This window comes from Rana temporaria, chromosome 10, assembly GCF_905171775.1.
Source record: "Rana temporaria chromosome 10, aRanTem1.1, whole genome shotgun sequence".
Classification (NCBI taxonomy): Eukaryota; Metazoa; Chordata; class Amphibia; order Anura; family Ranidae; genus Rana; species Rana temporaria.
In genome coordinates, this window is record NC_053498.1 from 31,215,392 (window position 1) to 31,237,667 (window position 22,276).

General features: G+C 48.2%; 1 protein-coding gene across 1 annotated transcript in view; it reads right to left on the reverse strand.

Annotated features, from left to right (window-relative positions):
- Positions 1 to 2,699: 2,699 nt before the first annotated feature.
- The window catches only part of LOC120916489 (SH3 and multiple ankyrin repeat domains protein 1-like), an 89,881-nt gene continuing 70,304 nt past the window's right edge, over positions 2,700 to 22,276 (reverse strand). Inside the window, exons 7-8 of the mRNA XM_040327479.1 lie at positions 20,917 to 21,030; positions 2,700 to 3,092 (exon numbers count right to left, since the gene is read on the reverse strand). Of these exons, the coding sequence (XP_040183413.1) occupies positions 3,013 to 3,092; positions 20,917 to 21,030 (194 nt within the window). The 3' untranslated portion in view covers positions 2,700 to 3,012. The remainder of the gene's footprint in view (positions 3,093 to 20,916; positions 21,031 to 22,276) is intronic.

Consider the following 22,276-nt stretch of genomic DNA (forward strand, 5'->3'; position numbering starts at 1 on the left):
AGCCCCATCCTCCCTCCCTCCTTCCATCTCCATACAGAGCCCCATCCTCCCTCCCTTCTTCCATCTCCATCCTTGCATCTCCATACAGAGCCCTTCCCTCCTTCCCTCCCTCCCTCCCTCCTTCCCTCCCTCCTTCCATCTCCATACAGAGCCCCATCCTTCCATCTCTTTACAGAGCCCCATCCTCCCTCCCTCCTTCCATCTCCATCCTTGCATCTCCATACAGAACCCCATCCTCCCTCCCTCCTTCCATCTCCATCCTTGCATCTCCATACAGAGCCCCATCCTCCCTCTCCATACAGAGCCCCATCCTTCCATCTCTTTACAGAGCCCCATCCTCCCTCCCTCCTTCCATCTCCATCCTTGCATCTCCATACAGAGCCCCATCCTCCCTCCCTCCTTCCATCTCCATCCTTGCATCTCCATACAGAGCCCCATCCTCCCTCCCTCCTTCCATTTCCATACAGAGCCCCATCCTTCCATCTCTTTACAGAGCCCCATCCTCCCTCCCTCCTTCCATCTCCATCCTCCCTCCTTCCATCTCCATCCCTCCATCCTTCCATCTCTATACAGAGCCCCATCTTTCCATCTCTCCCTCCCTCCATCCTTCTGTCTCTATACAAACCCCATCCTTCCCTCTCCATCCCTCCCACCATCCTTCCATCTCTCCCTCCCTCCCTCCATCCTTCCATCTCCATCTCTCCCTCCCTCCATCTCTCCCTCCCTCCATCATTCCATCTCCATCCATCCCTCCCTCCATCCTTTCATCTCTATACAGAGCCCCATCCTTCCATCTCTCCCTCCATCCTACCATCCCCCATCCCTCCTTCCATCCTTCAATCTCTGTATAGAGCCCCATCCTTACCTTGATTCTTCCGTCTCCATCCCTCCCTCCCTTCATACATCTCCATCCTTCCCTCCATCTTTCCATCTCCATCACTCCATCTTTCTTTATACAGAGCCCCAGCCTTCCACTCTCTCTCTATCCTCCCATCTCTATACAGAGCCACATCCTCCCATCTCTCCCTCCATCCTTCTATCTCCATTCCTCCCTCCTTCCTTCTATCCCTCCATCTCTGTACAGAACCCTATCCTTCCATCTCCATCCCTCCCTACATCCTTCCAACTCCATCCCTCCCTCCTTCCATCTCCTTCCTTCCATCTCTGTACAGAGCCCCATCCTTCCATCTCCATCCCTCCCTCCTATGTCCATCCCTCCATCCATCTCTCCAGCGCAACTCTCCTGGAGTAAAGTAATCACCAGCCGCTGGCTCAGGTATAGTGAAAACACAGGCAGCAATAAAACATTGACTCTGCTTTTAAGTTAATAGTGCATTGCACTGTGTACAGAGGGGGACACAGACGTGCAGGGGGGTACTGATATGTGGGGGGCAGGCGTGCAGGGGGGACAGATATGTGTGTGGGGGGACAAACGCGCAGGGGGGTACTGATATGTGTGTGCAGGGGGGTACTGATATGTGTGGGGGGGGGAGACAGACGTGCAGGGGGGTAGTGGTATGTGTGTGTGTGGGGGGGGGAGACGTGCAGGGGGGTAATGTGTGTGTGGGGGGGACAGATGTGCAGGGGGTTACTGATATGTGTGTGTGGGTGACGGATGGACAGATATGTGTATGGGGGGACAGGTGTGCAGGAGGGTGCAGAGGGGGAAACAGATATGTGTGGGGGGGCAGATGTGCAGGGGGTACAGAGGGGGAACAGATATCTGTGTGTGCAGGGGGGTACAGAGGGGGTGATGATCTAAGACCTGAAAATACAGGAATTGGGGTAATTTGAGGTGTGGAAGTTCAAGTCCACCTTTGTAAAAAAAAATGCAGATCTTTTTGCAGATACAAAAATGTGCATTTATTATTGTTTCTAGTAAGAACCTGTAAAGCATTGTCAGCGTATCTGTCTGCTTGTACAAACAGGCAGACTGTGAACCACGGCTGGCGTGAGGAAGCGAGCTGGTGCCATCCACTTTTTGTCTTCGGGCCAGGTCCATGTGCAAGCCTGTGCACCACGGCTTTTAAGTGAGGGGCAGAGCGTGCATGGGGGGGGGGGGGGCGCAAAATTACGTATCGCCTAGGGTGTCAAAACTCCTTGCACCAGCCCTGGAATCAGTTATGCATAGATATCCCTAAGATCCGACAGGTGTAATAGTTTTACACTGTCGGATCTTAGGATGCAGTACCGCGGCCACCGCTGGGGGGAGTTCGCGTCGTAAACCAGCGTCGGGTATGCAAATTAGCACTTACGGCGATCCACAAAACTTTTTCCCGTCGTTACGTCGCCGCAAGTGTTAGTTTGCTGTCGCAAAGATAGGGCACCTTTTAACAAAGTGTAAAATTAGTACACCATGTAAAAGTATACCCGTCTTTCCCGCGTCGCTTTTGAATTTTTTAAAAACATTTATTTTTTCCCAGCGCAAGTCTTTTTTTCACGTCACGATTCACAAAACGTCGGCGCGTCGTAATTTCGCACAAAGCACGTCGGGAAATTTGCGTCGGGAGCATGCGCAGTACGTCCGGCGCGGGAGCGCGCCTAATTTAAATGGTACCCGCCCCATTTGAATTGGCCCGCCTTGCGCCGGACGGATTTAGGATACAACGCCGCAAATTTCCAGGTAAGTGCTTTGTGGATCGGGCACTTAGCCAGAAAATTTGCGGCGGTGTAACCTAAATCGGTTACGTTGCGCTGCGCCCGGGCTACGTGAATCTGGCCCTAAAACCCTACTATTACTCTTATTTGTCTATCTCAACAAGTCTATCACAATAGCTTTAAGTCTTCATTTTAACATAGAACCCATTTAATTTGAGAGGAAAGAAATCATATTCCCACAAGTTCTGTTTTTGCACGTTCCTCTCGTTTTCCACTGACCACCGTGAAGTGCCTGGCACCAGTCCATGCCAGTCCATGCCATAATCACACCTGCAAATGTCCTTGAAGACGCAGCACACTGCTACGATGTCTGTAGACAGATGGAACCCAGCATAAAGAAAGAGCGGGAATCTCTTACCTAGGAGCATCAAAGCTGTCATAGGATCCAACCGTGTAGTGTCTAAACAAGCGCTTGGCTTTGTCACTCCGGCTCTCTGATAAGAAACAAGCAGAGCAAAAATCGTGTGAGGATCACAGTAAATGGGCAAATAGTCTTATATTTTCAAGAAATAGTCACTGTAACACAGTTTTTCCATTTTTTGTTGCAGCTATGTCATATTTGGGGTTTTAATTTAGATGTGACAAATGTGTAGATGTTTTATTATCAGACAGTGAAGCATCCTTGATAGGTGCAGCAAAAAAAATCAATAACAGGCAAAGTCACCTTGAGATTGTGTTATTTTCACAGAAATTTCAATGACGGCTTCGACAACAGATGTGTACTGGGCGAAGAGACAGTGATATATATTTAATGTGCTATGTTACTAGGTAGGAACACATCTGAGGGGGATTTACTAAAATGCCTTGTACTGTATAAAAAGCTGAGAAGAAACCATTAAAGTATCATGACATTTGGAACAAGCACAGAGCTGTGTCTCGTCTTTATTCTGGGCAAATGAAATGGGATCGAGTCCTGTCGGTTGGAGTGTCGATAAGCTGTCGTGGATGTGATGGAAGGTCGTAAACGGTGGTGACCGTTACAACTAGGGTTGTCCCGATACCGATACTAGTATCGGTATCGGGACCGATTCCGAGTTTTTTCGGCGGTACTCAGACGCCGATACCCGGCCCCGATACACAAATAGAATACTTAACCCCCCCACCGCCGCCGACGCCGACCGCCGCCACCGGAGCCGCAAACCACCGCCGCGATCCGCCGCCGTTACGCCGCATCCCCGCTACCGCCGACTGTGTAATACGGGCGGGAACATTACAGCTTTGAATAGCTGTAATGATTGGCGCCGCGCATAGACACTCCCCCTTGCTCGGGTGAACTGTCCAATCCCGAGCGAGGGGGAGTGTCTATACACGCAGCGCGGCTCCAATCATTAAAGCTATTCAAAGCTGTAATGTTCCTGGCCGTAGTACTGTACACAGTCGGCGGTAGCAGGTAAGCGGGCCATGGCTGCATATGGGGGGGAAACATGGCTGGATGGGGGGGAGACACAAGGCTGGATGGGGGGGGAGACACATGGGGGGGAGACACATGGCTGGATGGGGGGGAGACAGATGGCTGGATGGGGGGGAGACACAAGGCTGGATGGGGGGAGACAGATGGCTGGATGGGGGGGAGACAGATGGCTGGATGGGGGGGAGACAGATGGCTGGATGGGGGGGAGACAGATGGCTGGATGGGGGGGAGACACATGGCTGGATGGGGGGGGGAGACACATGGCTGGATGGGGGGGAGACACATGGCTGGATGGGGGGGGAGACACATGGCTGGATGGGGGGGAGACACAAGGCTGGATGGGGGGGAGACACATGGCTGGATGGGGGGGAGACACATGGCTGGATGGGGGGAGACAGATGGCTGGATGGGGGGGAGACAGATGGCTGGATGGGGGGGAGACAGATGGCTGGATGGGGGGGAGACAGATGGCTGGATGGGGGGGGAGACAGATGGCTGGATGGGGGGGAGACAGATGGCTGGATGGGGGGGAGACAGATGGCTGGATGGGGGGGAGACACAAGGCTGGATGGGGGGGAGACACATGGCTGGATGGGGGGGAGACACAAGGCTGGATGGGGGGGAGACACAAGGCTGGATGGGGGGGGAGACACATGGCTGGATGGGGGGAGACACATGGCTGGATGGGGGGAGACACATGGCTGGATGGGGGGGAGACAGATGGCTGGATGGGGGGGAGACAGATGGCTGGATGGGGGGGAGACAGATGGCTGGATGGGGGGGAGACAGATGGCTGGATAATGGGGGGACATGGCTGCATATGGGGGGGACATGGCTGGATATATGGGGGGGACATGGCTGGATATGGGGGGGACATGGCTGCATCTGTGGGGGGACATGGCTGCATCTGTGGGGGGACATGGCTGCATTTGTGGGGAGACATGGCTGCATTTGGGGACACATTAAAAAAAAGTATCGGTATTCGGTATCGGCGACTACTTGAAAAAAAGTATCGGTACTTGTACTCAGTCCTAAAAAAGTGGTATCGGGACAACCCTAGTTACAACCCCCAAATCTATGTCCATCCAGCAAATAGTATAATTTTAATAAGACCTGGCTTACTTCAAATACAACTTTAAAATCCAGATCAAAAGTCAATAACAGCCATACATTTCAACATCCTTCTAAATTAAAATGAAGGAATAATTAAAAAAAAACACACACACACAAAAAAAAAGCGATGTAGTATCTAATCAAGTCCATTTCTGATTGCTGTTGCTTGATTGGCTGATATAACCTTACCTACTGCTAATGATTGGATGATTTTTTAATACCGCACACAAATATACAAACTAGGGTGTTCATTGCGACTTTATTCCGGACTTAAAGCGGAGTTCCAACCACAATTAGCATTTTTTAAATGTATGTAGTTTCATCCTGCGTTTTTATAATATAAATCCGGTCACTTACTATTTTACAATCCACCGCCGATCCGCATAGATATTCAAAAAAAGATGTCCACACCGTTGTAATTTTGGTTGTGGGCAATGTGAAGCCTACAGGCACTTACGGCCAGATTCACAAAAGGGATACGCAGGCGTATCTGCTGATACACCGTCGTATCCCTGTTTCTATCTATGCGACTGATTCATAGAATCAGTTACGCATAGATATCCCTAAGATCCGACATGTGTAATTGTTTTACACTGTCGGATCTTAGGATGCAGTACCGCGGCCGCCGCTGGGTGGAGTTCGCGTCGTAAACCAGCGTCGGGTATGCAAATTAGGAGTTAGGGCGATCGACGGCGGTTTTTCGCGTTCGCTACGTCGCCGCTAGTCATGTTTCCCGTCGCAAAGTTACACTTTTTTTTTGGTGCCTTAACTTTAGTCAGCAAGTGTATTGCTGTCTAAAGTATGGCCGTCGTTCCCGCGTCAAATTTTAAAAATCAACGTCGTTTGCGTAAGCTGTCCGGGAATACGTAATTACGCTACGCGCATCGCCGTTCGAAAAAATGACGTCACGGCGCGCAAAGCACGGCGGGAGTTCAGAAACGGAGCATGCGCAGTACATCCGGCGTGGGAGCGCGCCTAATTTAAATGGGACTTGCCCCATTTGAATTGGCCCGCCCTGCGCTGGCCAGATTTAGGATACACCGCCGCAAATTTCCAGGTAAGTGCTTTGTGGATCGGGCACTAACTTGGAAAAATTGCGGCGGTGTAACTTAAATCCGAAAAGTTAAGTTGCGCCCGGGCTTCGTGGATCTGGCCCTTACTTCCTGGAAGTCTTGGATGGGGAGTGATAATTGGACAGCGCCAAAAGTGTCCCCAATCTGCTGTCTAGCAGATAGCCTGCCTGGTTTGCCATAGATCGGTGGCATACGTCTATTTTCAGAGAAACTCTCCTTCACAGGCTGTCTTTAAACATTGTAAATCCATGCTCTGTTCCTACAAGAATGGGCCCCTAGGCACATAATCCCATTTCACTTTCTCTCTCTCTCTTCTCTAGTAGTCAATACCAAACATTTCTCCAAAACTTTTGATTCTCTAATTAGCTCTTTAGTTCTGATATCTTCTTCTGACCTCCCTTTACTTGCTGCTACTTCAGAGATAAGACTGATTCAATAGGAGCTCAACTTAAAGCGGCGGGGGTTCACCCTAAAAAAAAATTCTAACATTACATTGAGCCGAGTTGTGAGAATGACATTATGCTGACCTTTTTTATTATCTTGCCGAAAGAAGTCGAACGTCGGTGCGCAGGCGCCGTATAGAGCGCTTGTCTGTGATAACGCCCCCTGCCGTGCTAAATACATGTTCAGACAATACACTGGCCGCAGGGCAGGCCAGCACCTCCAAGGCGTAAAGGGCAAGCTCAGGCCATGTGCCCAATTTGGAGACCCAGAAGTTTAAGGGGGCATAGCCGTCATTCAGTACATGTAGGCGTGTGCACACATACTGCTCCACCATGTTGCTGAAATGCTGCCTCCTGCTAAAACGTTCCATATCAGCTGGTGGTGCCGTTTGCTGTGGCGTGCTGACAAAGCTTTTCCACATTTCGGCCATGCTAACCCTGCCTTCTGAGGTGCTGGCGGTGCCCCTGCTGCGTTGGCGACCTCTTCCTCCTCCTCTGCCTTCGCCTTCTGCTTCCACTGTGCCCCCGCTGCCTGGTGGGAATTGCACCAGCAGCGCGTCTACCTGCGTGCGCTTGTACTCGCGCATCTTGCGTTCACGCTCCAGTGAGGGAATTAAGGACGGTACATTGTCCTTGTAACAGGGATCCAGCAGCGTGGCCACCCAGTAATCAGCACCTGTTATAATGTGCGAAACACGCCGATCGTTGCGGAGACACTGCAGCATGTAATTGCTCATGTGTGCCAGGCTGCCCAGAGGCAAACGAAAAGCTGTCCTCTGTGGGAGGTGTATCATCTGTGTCCTCTGTATCCCCCCAGCCACGCACCAGTAATGGCCATGAGCTGGTCTGGATGCCATCCTGCTGTGAACATGATTCCTCCTCCACCTCCATGTCTTCCTCCTCCTCATCCACCACCGTGTCATCCTCCAGAACTGTGCCCTTGCTGGACAATTGTGTACCTGGCCTTTGTTGGTGCACAAACCCACCCTCGGAGCCACTTGTGAATGACTGCCCTGAAAGCCTTGGAAATGATCCCGATTCCTCCTCCTCCTCCTGTGCCACATCCTCTTCCATCATCGCCCGTAGCGTTTTTTCAAGAAGGCATAGAACTGGGATAGTCACGCTGAGAGCGGCGTCATCGGCACTGGCCATGTTGGTGGAGTACCCTACTCGAGAGCCTTTCCCATTCTCTAGAATGCTCTACCCCAATCTGTCCGACTTTCTCCTACTTTGTCCACTTTCAGGCATTCCCTGAAAACTCATCTTTTTAGAGAAGCCTAACTGGCCCCCACCTAACAACTATTAATTTATTTTCTCCACAGTTATTACCTCTTGTATCTCTTGACCCTCCCTCTTAGATTGTAAGCTGTAAGAAGGAGCCAAATGTAAAAGAGGAGGAGGAAGAGCGGAACTTTCCCTTTTGGGTAAAGCTCTGCTTTAAGAGACATCTGTCCGAAAACAAACACAAAGGCCGTTGATTTGTGTTGACAAGCACATGCTCCAGGGTTTTGATTTATTGACCTGAAACAGGTGTATTGTATGTATGTCAGCTCTCAGGCCACCCAATATGCTCATATCTGTTCCAGGTCAGAGACTTGCTTGATTAGTGAAGTATGACAGCATTGGAGCATGCACCTGCAGAAAAAAGTAAGCAGTAGCAGCTCTCATGTTTCCCCCCTGACATGTTTTTAAATGTGAATATTCCTTGCAAGTACTACTTGATCTATCTGCTGCCTTCGACACAGTTGGTCACCATCTTTTCATCTAGTCTCTGAGGTCTTTTGGGCTGACCAAACCATTCAATCCATTTCCTCTCCTAACAGCTGGAGTGCCACGGGTGGGGCGGGGGATCATTAGCTGGTCTTTTAGTATTAACGCTGCACATTGCACCCTGGGATGATTAATTAGCAGCTTTATATTCAAATACCATCTGTATGCCGGTGGCGCTGAACTGTATTCTTCTGCATGTGGCTTCTCATTCCCTCTGCTGGCCAACACTACAAACTGTCCTTCCTTTATTGGCTTCTTTCTATTGTAAACCTATTCAAAACTGGATAAATAATTTAAACCGTATTCAGATCTGTTAAAAATTCCATCCTGCCCAAGACTCCTAGACCAAATTGTTTTCACGATTATCAATGCTGTCGTCGTTCGCGGTGGCTGTGAACAAAACCCAGTCGGGTCGAAGCGAGTTTGCCGACATGCTGTTTTTACTATGGAGCTAATACAGTGAATTTTCACTTCATCTTGGGAACGAGCAGATCGTTTTTTTTTTTCCTAATGCAGTTATCATTCCCTCACAACAAGCCTTCCATCTAGTGATCAATGCTGACTCCGCACTATGCTCATTTCCCCATATTAAAGTCCTATCAAAGTCATGTTGCTTTCTGCTGAAAAACATCTTCTCTATCCACCTCGACCACGCTAACAAAAGTGTTCCGAAATTATTCTATGCGCTAATCATTTCCCGATTGGGCTAATTTCATTGTTTAAAACTTGTAGGCAAACAGTCTATACAGAATAACCCAAGCTGGCCTTTACTAGAAGAATTTCATTATAACATTTTTTGTTTTAATGCGGTTGTATACATTTTTTTTTTTTTACTTTTACCTACAGGTAAGCCTACCGTATAATAAGCCTTACCTGTAGGTAAAAAAAATATCTCCTAAACTTGTACGGTTGCGCTCCTGGGTTTCTCGGCTGAAAGTTCGGCAGACGCCGGACCTTGCCGGAAAGAATTCTCCCGTGCGAGTGACGACTTTGTGGCAACTCACAATGCCAGAGCCGCGATACCCGGAAGACACGCAGAGGGAAAATGTCCGCTCATTGGGCGTGGACCAGGATCACCTGCGACGCCTCATTCTAAGGTAGGTATTTCATAATGAGCTAGTTTGCGGTGCATATAACCGCTTTAAGAGCGTTTGCTCAAGAGGGTCTCCAAACTTTCTAAACAAAATTTACCGGCGTTCAGACTTTATGGGGGCTGGAATGTGGCCAGTGGGAGTAAAAAATGTCTTGGTGGTCAGCAGAGGTAAAAAAAAAAAGTAAATTGCACCTGTGGTCAGTAGGAGGAGGAAGTGTCTCATCACTGGTACAAGTGGGAAGCATAGTGCCCCATCATTTATGGCCTTGGTAAAAATAATACACCAGTATTTGTGTCTTCGGCAAAAATAATACACCAGTATTTGTGGCCTTTGTAAAAATAGTACCACAGTATTTGTGGCCTTGGGAAGAATAGTGCCCTATCCTTGGTGTCAGCAGAAGGATAGTGCCCCACCGTTGGCGTCAGCCAAAGGAATAGGGCCCCCACCGTTGGCGTCAGCCAAAGGAATAGGGCCCCCACCGTTGGCGCCAGCCAAAGGAATAGGGCCCCCACCGTTGGCGTCAGCCAAAGGAATAGGGCCCCCACCGTTGGCGTCAGCCAAAGGAATAGGGCCCCCACCGTTGGCGTCAGCCAAAGGAATAGGGCCCCCACCGTTGGCGTCAGCCAAAGGAATAGGGCCCCCACCGTTGGCGTCAGCCAAAGGAATAGGGCCCCCACCGTTGGCGTCAGCCAAAGGAATAGGGCCCCCACCGTTGGCGTCAGCCAAAGGAATAGGGCCCCCACCGTTGGCGTCAGCCAAAGGAATAGGGCCCCCACCGTTGGCGTCAGCCAAAGGAATAGGGCCCCCACCGTTGGCGTCAGCCAAAGGAATAGGGCCCCCACCGTTGGCGTCAGCCAAAGGAATAGGGCCCCCACCGTTGGCGTCAGCCAAAGGAATAGGGCCCCCACCGTTGGCGTCAGCCAAAGGAATAGGGCCCCCACCGTTGGCGTCAGCCAAAGGAATAGGGCCCCCACCGTTGGCGTCAGCCAAAGGAATAGGGCCCACACTGTTGGCATCAGCCGAAGAATTAGGGCCCCCACTGTTGGCGTCAGCCGAAGGAATAGTGCCCCACTGCTGGTGTCAGCGGAAGGAATAGTGCCCCACTGCTGGTGTCAGCGGAAGGAATAGTGCCCCACTGCTGGTGTCAGCGGAAGGAATAGTGCCCCACTGCTGGTGTCAGCGGAAGGAATAGTGCCCCACTGCTGGTGTCAGCGGAAGGAATAGTGCCCCACTGCTGGTGTCAGCGGAAGGAATAGTGCCCCACTGCTGGTGTCAGCGGAAGGAATTGTGCCCCACTGCTGGTGTCAGCGGAAGGAATTGTGCCCCACTGCTGGTGTTAGCGGAAGGAATAGTGCCCCACTGTTGGTGTCTGCGAAAGGAACAGCTGAGCTCCTCCATGCCTCTAATCAGTTTGGTTGCCCTTCTCTGCACGTTCTCCAGTTCCCCGATATCCTTTTTGTGAACTGGTGGCCAAAACTGAACTGCATATTCCAGATGAGGTGGTACTAAAGTTGGTGTCAGTGGAAAGAATAGTGCCCCATCACTGGTGTCAGTGGGGAAAATAGTGCCCCATCGCTGGTGTCAGAGGAAGGAACAGCATTGGACTTTGTTACCCAACACAGTCTGAATGCGAGGACAAGGCAAATGGCCTTATTATCCTATGGCTTGAGTTCACTTCAATAAATTGTGTTGACTGTGTGCACTGAATAAAAAGATAGGATGTTCTGCATTTTTGCGCAACAAAATACGTTCTGATTTGTTGCACAAGGTAAAAGCATTTAGGCCTGGTTCACACCAGTGCAATTTCAGATGACAGAATCGCATGGCAATGGAAATCACATTTATTTCAGCTTTTCTATTTCACATCAATGCAATGCAACTGTAATGCGTCTTTGGGGAAGGTGCAGCATGATTTTGTGCCACATAGACTTCAATGGGAAAGCACCAAAAAGTGCATGTCAATATGTTTTAAGTAAAATTTTTATAGTCTCCTCCTCCTACAAAACAAAAAAACGCACCCACCTGAAAAAAAGGCACTACAAAATCGCCCTGAAAATTGAATCAAGTCACAGCTGCACTGGTGTGAACCGAGCTTAAGGCCGCATTCGCACGGGGCGGATCAGTAATGATCCGCCCCGTAAACCTCCGCTTGCTCAGCGTGGATCGCTCCGTTGATCCCCGCTGAGCCGGCGGATGACAGGGCGGTCCCCGCACACTGTACAGGGACCGCCTTGTCTTTTCTCCGCTCTCCCCTATTGGGGGGGATCAGATGAACACGGACCATCTGTCCGTGTTCACCCGATCCGATACACAGACGGATGGAAAAATAGGGTTTTCTTCCATCTGCAGAATCGGATAATTGCGGAGGCGGGCGAGATCGGGTGTCAGCGGATAAACATCCGCTGACATCCGCGATCTCATAGGGATCAATGTATGTCTCTTTTTCATCTGCAAACGGATGGATGAAAAAGCGGACATATGGTCCGCAGGTGTGAAAGGGGCCTAACTGAAAAAAATAAATAAAATGTTTTAGAAAACACTCCATGTGTTCAAGGTAAAAAACGAATTTCAGCGCATCCCCACTATGCACGTGTAGTACTATCCCCGAAGGAGCTGCTGGATTGTTTTGGGTGGCATGTTACCTCTGTATCTCCGCCATCTAGGGTACTTGATGAGAATGTAATAAATGGAATGTCCACACAACAAGTGTCTTTTCTGTGCTTTTATTACCCAGCCGGGTAAAACCAATCAAACAATTAAAACAACGAAGGCGACACCTAGCGGCGAAAAAAAAACTGCATTTAAGATCCGACAGCGTAAGAGCCTTACGCTTGTCGGATCTAATGGATATCTATGCGTAACTGATTCTAAGAATCAGTCGCATAGATACGACGGCCCAGATTAGGATTTACGAAGGTGTAAGCCCTTTGAGAATCTGGGCCATTGTTTAGTATCACTTTAACACGGCTGATTCATCACAGATATACATTTAGGTAAATCAGCACAGTGACAAATCCAAGAATTAGTTTGCTTGCGTCATCCCTAGCCCTTTCTCATCCTGCCAACAGTATGATCTCCACCGATCTACCCTGTTTTGTACTGCATGTCCCTTTACTGTATAGTCATGAACACTGCAGGTCATGACACATGGTTGTGATTCACACTATACATGAAGTACACTCTAACAACCACTTGGTGGCAGCAGATCAACATCTCTAATATTTAATAAATTCTGAATACATGATTTCTATACCAAAAGTATTGGGACACCTGCCTTTACACACACACACATGAATTTTAATGCCATCCCAGTCTTAGTCTGTAGGGTTCAATATTGAGTTGGCCCACCCTTTGCAGCTATAACAGCTTCAACTCTTCTGGGAATGCTGTCCACAATGTTTAGGAGTGTGTCTGAGGTAAGGTGACCAGATTTTTTTAATAAAATTCGGAGACATATTTTTTTTTTACTAGTAATGGCGGCAATCATCGACTCTTTGCCCATCACCGCAGCTGCCCGCATCACAGCCTGTCAAGTCTTACTCTCTGGGCCCTGGCTACTACTGGGTGGGGTGCAGAGGAAGATCACTCCACCAGGAAAGGCAAGGAGATAAGCAGGCCAGGACTTGAGCCAAGGCAGAAGAACATGTGAGCGGAGCTGAATGGGCATGCACCCGAAACTGAAGAAATATTCCCTCCGCTTCGACCAGCACATGATCATCAGAAAGGGGCACAGGTAATGTGGGGGGTGCCATTGAGCACCCCACATTGCTACCCTTGAACGTGATCACTTTTATCTTTGTCATATTTATGACTTTTACAAATAAACCTTTTGGTTTTAATTGACCTGCACTATTGGAGTTCCTTTTTCCATTTTTTCCATCCTATGGCTTCTTTGGAGCTCTAGCTACGTCCTCTGCCTGCATCTCCTGATCGATGGTCCAAAGATCGTATTCAGAGCCTGTGGCATTGATGCAATACATCATTCAAGCACTGCTGGTTCCTGTTGTCCATTCCATTGGAGTTTCAGTCCTGCACATGATCTAAGTCCGGTTTTTAGTGGTCCCGGCTTCCAAAGACCATAATGTCTGGCTGACTCTTTGCTGTACAGTAGTAGAGTCCAACACCATCTGGTAAGCGTGTTTTACCCATTTCATACCTTGATGTGATTGTGATCTTCACGGGGTTCTACAGACAACTTGTACACCTGTTGCATCTTAATCACTGGATAGCAGCTCACCTGTTTTTCTGCACCAATCACTCCATTGATGTTCACTCATCTTCAAAATATAGACTTTAATACTCTTTATATTTTGTTGTATTATATTGAGCACTGTTTGAGCTACTTTCATCCATGCCAATGGTTTACATATATGCTCTTACACAATGAGAGTTATTACCTTACTTGGTACTATATATTTTTGAGTTTGTTAGCGCTACATTTTTTGTTTATCATCTTGCTGGCTTTGTTTGTTTGTATTTAGCAGCTTGGCACCTATTTCCATATTAGCACAGTTTTTTCTTTATTTTAATGGAAAAAATATAACACTTTGTACCATCTGCACCCCCTTACTCTACACCCCCACATTCCCAATTACCATACCTCCCAACTTTTTAAGATGAGAAGGAGACACCCCCATTAGCAAAGGTATGTAGACATAAGACCCTTAACAACTTCCTTACTGGGCACTTAAACCCCTTCCTGACCAGAGGACTTTTTGCGATTCGGCACTGCGTCGCTTTAACTGACAATTGCGCAGTCGTGCGACGTGGCTCCCAAACAAAATTAACGTCCTTTTTTCCCCACAAATAGAGCTTTCTTTTGGTGGTATTTGATCACCTGTGCGGTTTTTATTTTTTGCGCTATAAACAAAAATAGAGCGAAAATTTTGAAAAAAAAAAATGTTTTACTTGTTGCTATAATAAATAGCTCAATTTTTTTTTTACGTTTTTTTTTTATCCTCAGTCTAGGCCGATACGTATTCTACATATTTTTAGTAAAAAATAAAAAATAAATCGCAATAAGCGACTGGTTTGCGCAAAAGTTATAGCGCCTACAAAATAAGGGACAGAATTATTATTATTATTTATTTTTTTTACTAGAAATGGCGGCGATCTGCGATTTTTATTGGGACTGCGACGTTATGGTGGACACATCGGACACTTTTGACACATTTTTGGCGCCATTCACATTTTATACTGCAATCAGTGCTATAAATATGCACAAATTACTGTATAAATGTGACTGGCAGAGAAGGGGTTAACACTAGGGGGTGAGGAAGGGGTTAAATGTGTACCCTAATATTAGTGTTCTAACTGTGGGGGAAGGGGGGTGACTGGGGGAGATGACCGATCTGTGTCTCTATGTACAAGAGACACAGATCGGTCTCCTCTCTCCCTGACAGCACCGCTGTCTGAGAGCCGGGAATGAGAGATGATCTCATATGTAAACATATGAGATCATCTCTCATTGGCCGCACAGATCGCCTAGGAAACGGCCGCTCCGATTGGCCGTTCACGGCTATCTGTGACTGGCTGTGTCCAAGGGACACGGCCAGCACAGCAGTTCCCCGCTACGCGGGGAACGTGCAAAGGGGCGGCCGTAAAAAGACTGGCGCTGAGATTGGGAGCCGCGCTGCGGCCGTACAAAGTTGTACGGCCGTCAGCAAGTGGTTAAAGGAGAATTTTACAAAAAAATAAAAAATTATTTGTTGAACCCACATGTGCTTTTTTACCACTGATGTACTGCGATGGTGAACTATAAATCGTAATAAGTATGTTTCCCCATTGTTCCCTATCTGTAGTTGTGTCTCTTTAATGCCAGTGACTGTCATCATATTGGTGAGCCCAACCCAATGGATTGTGGGATTAGTAGTCTTTCTGACCAGGGATTCCCTTGCCTACATATACATGTAGCGGGGTCATCCTGTCAGAACATTACGACAGGCTATCCCCGCTGGAACTTTATCCATGCCATTGTAAATATGCAAGTTACCTTAATTGTGGGATTGCAAGTAGCAGGAGATATGGAGTCCATTGACTCTAAGGAGAAACAGACTACATTTCCCACAATGCTCTGTGCTTTTTGAACATGTGACACCTCCGCACAGACTTATGGGGGAGGTTACTTAAAGAAAGGGCGCGGCTGATTTCGCTCTCTCGGGACCTGCACTTCTCTCCTCTGCGGAGCTGTTTACAGGACACAGCCGTGTTGTTAGGCCAGAAGCCCGGGCCTAAATTCAGCGAGAGACCTGCCGCCCGGAAGGAAGCAAGACACCCAGCATCCAGTCCACATACTCGGAGATCGCAGAGGCAATCCAGCTGTCAGCTGAACCAGTGGAACACCCTCGCCCGGGATCTTTGAGTTGTGGAGCGGTGATTCACCAGCGCTCCTTCTGAGGAGAATTCAGGCGGATCGGCCTGTCGGGTGAGAGAGCACTTGCTCAACTTCTGACTCTCCGTTTACACAGAACACCTAGAGCCACCTCACAGGCCGGAGACACGTTCTCGGTCTCAACCCGAAACCCTGAGGCCCAGTAAATTGTTCGGGCGCTCATAGCAGTGACTGACGCTGATGAGTGCCAGCCCACCACCGTCTACTGTTCCAGACATCCTGTTTTAAAGTTCCATTACCAATTACCACTTTGGATTACAATTTCTTATGTGCACCAACTGGCCACAAGGAGATCATTGACCGTTCTGTAGGACCGCCCGCTAGAGAGCGCTCGCGAGTATAGACTGTCCACCTTAGTTTAAATGAGTGGTACCGTTCCTAGCTAGGTCTTTCTACTGTCATTAATTGCCGATTCCTGCAAGGGCCCTTGCGAATCATAGTGAATTATTGTTTATTGATTGTGCCTGTAATTATAACTAGGGTTGAGCAAACCCGAACTGTAAAGTTCGGTATGGACTTTGGGTTTTTCCCGAACCCGGACCCGAATAATTGGAAAAAGTTCGGGTCCGAGATCGGAGTTCGGGGAAAAAAAATGCGCGGAGGTCCCCGCAAATTCAATAACCAGACCCTTTAGGTCTGGTATGGATATTAAGGGGAACCCCGTCGTCAATTTTAAAAAAAAAATGACGTGCGGTTCCCCCTAAATATCCATAACCAGACCCTTCACGTAGCAGAGGGTACGTCAGAGGGTGCGGGGTCACGTGACGGGTGGCCCTGCCTCCTCTATATAAGTAATGTCACAGCTCCAGCACATCATTCGCTGGGCTGTGTCCAGCGCTGAGAGGAGGTCGGGGATGCTGCGCTCCGGATGGATCTTCTCATCCCTGGATCGGTGATCACCCGGCCGTCGCTCGATCTTCTCATCGCTGGAGATCACCCACAGCCGTCGCAGGATCGGGACAACGTTGGAGCAGGAAGCCGGGAACGAGTGGATTATCACCGCTTTTTTTTTTTTTTTTTTATTAAAAAAGGACTTTATTCTACGGTGTGTGTGTGTTTTTTTTTACAAGACTTTACACTTCCTTCGTGAAATGGTAGGGGTACAGTGTACCCCATTACCATTTCACACAGGGGGGGGGGGTCAGGATCTGGGGGTCCCCTTTGTTAAAGGGGTCTTCCAGATTCTGATAAGCCTCCTGCCCGAATACCCCCACAACCACCGGGCAAGGGTTGTGGGGATGAGACCCTTGTCCCCATCAACATGGGGACATCCTCCCCATGTTGAGGGCATGTGGCCTGGTGCGGTTCAGGAGAGGGGGGGGGCGCACTCTGTCCCCCCCTCTTTTCTGCGGCCGGCCAGGTCAACGTGCTCAGATAACGGGTCTGGTTATGGATATTTAGGGGGAACCGCACGTCATTTTTTTTTTAAATTGACGGCGGGGTTCCCCTTAATATCCATACCAGACCTAAAGGGTCTGGTTATTGAATTTGCGGGGACCTCTGCGCATTTTCTTTTCTAAAAGTCCGTGTCCCATTGACTACAATGGGGTTCGGAGTTCGGGTTCCCGAACCCGATCTTTTTTTTTTAAGTTCGGGTTCGGACCCGAACCCGAACATCCAGGTGTCCGCTCAACTCTAATTATAACCTATGTTTGTTGCCTCAAGTGCTCACCAAATAAACTTATTTTTTTTTTCATTAAAACATGTCTACGGTGTAAAGTATATTTTCTCGCCTGGAAGAACCACTGCTAGCAGGTAATTCGGTTGCAGTTTGATTACTGCTATTGTGACCCCAGTTCAACAGAGGTCACAATATCTCAACCACCAGGCTTCCGATGTGTCAAGGGAGGGTTTGAGCTAATTAATAGGGGTGAGCTGAGCCAAAAGAGAGTAGATCCCAAATCAACCAGCGGCTCCTTCGGGGGTAGCGCTACATACAGTACACCGGGACTGCACATCTCAGGGATCCTTGCCACCAGTTGGGAGGACTTCTGGGAAAGCCTATAAATGTGACCGGAGATCCGCCCCACACTCTCTTCTTCCTGGGCCTTGTGGAATGCACACCTCTCTGTGGCGGGGAGAGAGAGAGGTTGCGACCCACCATGCAGCCAGGAAGCTGCGCAGGCGACGTACTTAGACATTCCAACATGACAATGATCCAAAACACAAGGCCAAGTCAACCCGTCATTGACTACAGCAGAATAAAGTGAAGGTTCTGGAGTGGCCATCTCAGTCACCTGACCTCAATATCATTGAGCCCCTCTGGGGAGATCTCAAATGTGCAGTTCATGCAAGACAGCCCAAGAATTTACAGAAACTGGAGGCTTTATGCCAAGAGGAATGGGCAGCTTTACCATCTGAGAAGATAAAAAGCCTCATCCACAAATACCACATAAGACTTCAAGCTGTCATTGATGTTAAAGGGGGCAATACACTGCTTGCAGTCTCTACTCTAATTCATCCCCAATGTGTTCTATCGGGTTGAGGTCAGGCCTGCACAAAATCACTCATCCATGCCTTTATGGACCTTGTTTTGTGCACTGGTCCAATCATTTGGTGGAGGGGGGATTTTGGTTTCGGGTTGTCTTTCAGGCTTGGCCCCTTAGTTCCAGTGAAGGTAACTCTTCAAGCGGAGGTCCACACAAACCTCCGCTTTTCGGAACCCTCCCCCCTCCGGTATCATATTTGGCACCTTTCAGGGGGAGGGGGGTGCAGATACCTGTATAATACAGGTATTTGCACCCACTTCCGGGAATAGACTCCAGTGGGAGTCACGCCCCTCCCCCCGCTGTCTTCTGGGAAACACACTGGTCCCAGAAGACAGCGGGGACCAGTGAGGACTCGCGCATGCGCATTAGGGAACAGAGCAGTGAAGCCGCAATGCTTTACTTCCTGATTCCCTCACCTAAGATGGCAACGGGGGCAGCCGAGAGATGAGCGATTGCTCGGCTTCAGCTGCCGACATCGCGGGCACATTGGACAGGTAAGTGTCCATTTATTAGAAGTCAGCAGCTGCAGTATTTGTAGCTGCTGGCTTTTAATATATATATATTTTTTTTTTTTAGGTGGACCTTCGCTTTAAGGCTTTTTTTTTTTTTATTATTATTATACAGGATTTATATAGCAACAACAGTTTGCACAACACTTTACAAAATATAGGGGGATAGTACAATTACAATACAGTATAATACAGAAGGAATAGAAGGGCCCTGTTTACAGAGCTTACAATCTATATACAAGTGTATAGCAGGGTCATACTATCGTGGACTATTGATAGTTATGTAAACCTGAATTCCCCGGGAGTTCCTGTCACGTTGGACATATGTGTTTATTTTTCTAAAGCAATGCATTGTGGGATTTGCAGGATTAGGAGAAAAGGACTCCATTGACAGTAGTAGGAATAGACTATGTTACCCAGAATGCACTGGTTTCCCAGTTAACATTGCACCCCCGCACAGCTTCATGGGGGAGGTTACTTAGGGCGGGATAGTAGCTGAGTTCGCTCTCTTGGGATCGGCCTTCTTCCCTCTGCGGAACGAGGGAGAGCTCTCCAGCAAAACAGCTAGGCCTGAAGCCTGAGGCGGGATCCATCTGGAGGCCAGCCAACCGGAGAGAGACAAGACCAAGTGCCTCCAGCTCGTGTTTTCAAGAGATTGGAGAAACTCACCGGCTGACATAATGTCGTAACAGCGGAGAGTCTGACAGTGGAAACTGTGCGTTGCAGAGCGGCCACTGATCAGCGTATCTTTTGTGAGGGTCTCAGGCGGATTAGGCCTGCTCGGGTGAGAGGGCACCTACCCAAAGTTTCAATACTACCTCAGCCTTGTGACTTGTAGTGTTACACATCCCCATACCTCCCAACTTTTCAACTTCAGAATGAGGGACAAATGAACATACCCCCCAAACAAAGTTGTTGAGCGATGCCACTGCCACTGCTTGTGGAAACACGGGATTTATCGCGAATCGCAGGACATTCCCGCGAAATTCGGGACGGTTCGGAGGTATGCATCCCTGAGCAGCGTACTGTCTACTGATTTGACCCCGAGCCCTAACGTCCGTAAGTCACGCTGGTCGAGTTGACCGATGCTGACTGGGCGATCGGTCCACAAGCACCTGTATTTACCATACCCCTTTGACTGAGCGCAAGTATCCTTGGATTACAAAATATGTTAAAGTACACCAACGTCTTCACGATAGATTTCACCTCTGAGGAACATTCTGGAGTTGTCGGGGCTAGGCTTAGCCAAGATTATCCGCAACTGTACTTTACAGAATTTGCCCACTAGGGGAGCTCGCGAGCATAGACTATCTATAGCTACTTGTGAATTTAGTAATATTAACCTTCTAGTTTTGTTTTTTGACTTTTGCAGGGACGCTTGCAGAGTCAGTTATATATGTTTATATGTGTGTTATCTGCTGTTGATTTCTTTATCTCTTTTATGCCAAGTAAAGTTACCCTTGGTTTACTATATTAATTGTGTGAAGTGTGTTTGCTCCTGAGAACTGCATCCAGAGAAGAAGGTAACAACATTATTGCATATTCTTGTGTATGTACATGTGTCATTGTGGTCCTAGCCAAACGAAAAACATCACAATACATTTTTAGTTGCCGATTGTGCCAAGGGAGGGTTCAAGCTTGTTACAGGGGTGGATAGGTCAGAGAGTAGGCCCAAAACTAATTAGCAGCTCCTACGGGAGTACCGCTACACAAGTGTTAGCACATTTGATTAATTATTTAGCCACATAGTTGTAAGTGGAATTATTTTGGTAAAAGTGGTGATATACATTTTGCACATTATGGTGTATCATAAATCGTTGTGTCTTTCTAATGGCTGTCTGCGCAGACTAAGCATTTTTATAAAAGGACAGAACGCTCCAGAAATATCTCCTGCTTATGCTTGTTTCAGCTCATTAGTCGCCTAATAAATCATACATTATACTTAGATTGAGAAATGCTTGATACCTTGTTTTCCTTCCTGGGGTTTTGTGGGAATTTCCTCCACGCAGTCTGAAGGGAACCAACCATTGCGACCTCTGGCACTTCCTTCCCAGAATCCTCCTTCTCCCACACTGAGAACTGTTCAACACAAAAGGGGTTAAAAGTCAATGTGAAGCATGACTAAATGACTAAATGAACAGAGCAGAAAGAAGGTGCACACAGATCACCCTAAATTTACATAAAAAATCAGGCTGCCTTTTCCAAGTAATGAATGGTGGATAATAAAACAAAAAGCTGCACGGCGTCAAAGCTCTGGACGCTGTCATTGATGTTCTACCCACTGTATCTTTAAACTGGACCCTGTCACCACATAAAAGAGGGCCAGCATTGTGAAAAAAAAAAGTTTTTTTTTTTTTTTTTAAATAAAAAAAAAAAAAATTATCATCTATACTTATCTCTTGGCACCCTGGATCTTCACTGCTCCCCGGCTGCTGCAGGTATTCGATCCCTCCCAGAGTTACCTGCTTCTCCACCCTTCTGGTTCTCACACAGACGTAGGACTCACTGGGTGGGAGTAGTAGGTATTAGACATCTAAGGCCCATTTCACACTAAGGAGTATTTCAGGCGTTTTAGTGCTTAAAATAGCGCATAAATAACGCCTGAAATACTCCTGCCCCAGCATTCTCAATGTAAAAGCCCGAGGGCTTTCACACTGAGGCGATGCGCTGCCGGGAGAAAAACAAATCATCTTAGGAGCGGTGAGAGGAGCGGTGTGTATATTGCTCCTTCCCATTGAAAACAATGGGACACCGCGGTGATACCGCCGCTGCAGAGGCGCATTGGCGGCGGTATTAACAGTTTTTCGGCCGCTAGCGGGGGTTAATACCGCACCACTAGCGCCCGAATACCGCTGCAATTCTGACGGTATAGCGCCGCTAAAAATAGCGGCGCTATACCGCACATGCTGCCCCAGTGTGAAAGGGGCTTACATGTGGGGCGTATCTGCTGTAGCCAGGGAGCAGGAAGGACGTGGCATTTCAAGACATGAGCTACTAGAAGGATAACCATAGACGGACTCTTATTATGGAGATGGCCAATGGTGGAAGTGACCCTATAGTCATAACTCCCAACTTTCTGAAAATGGGAAAGAGGGACACCCATTAGCAAAAGTATGTAGGCATAGGACACACCCCTGACCACACAACCCTTAATCACTTCCCATGCCAATTCTGACACTTCGCTCCTACTTTTTTTTCTAGAAAATGACTTAGAACCCCCAAACATTATATATATATATTTTTTAGAAGAGACCCTATAGAATAAAACAGTGGCTGTTGCAATTTTTTATGTCACACGCTATTTGTGTAGCGGTTTTTCAAACGC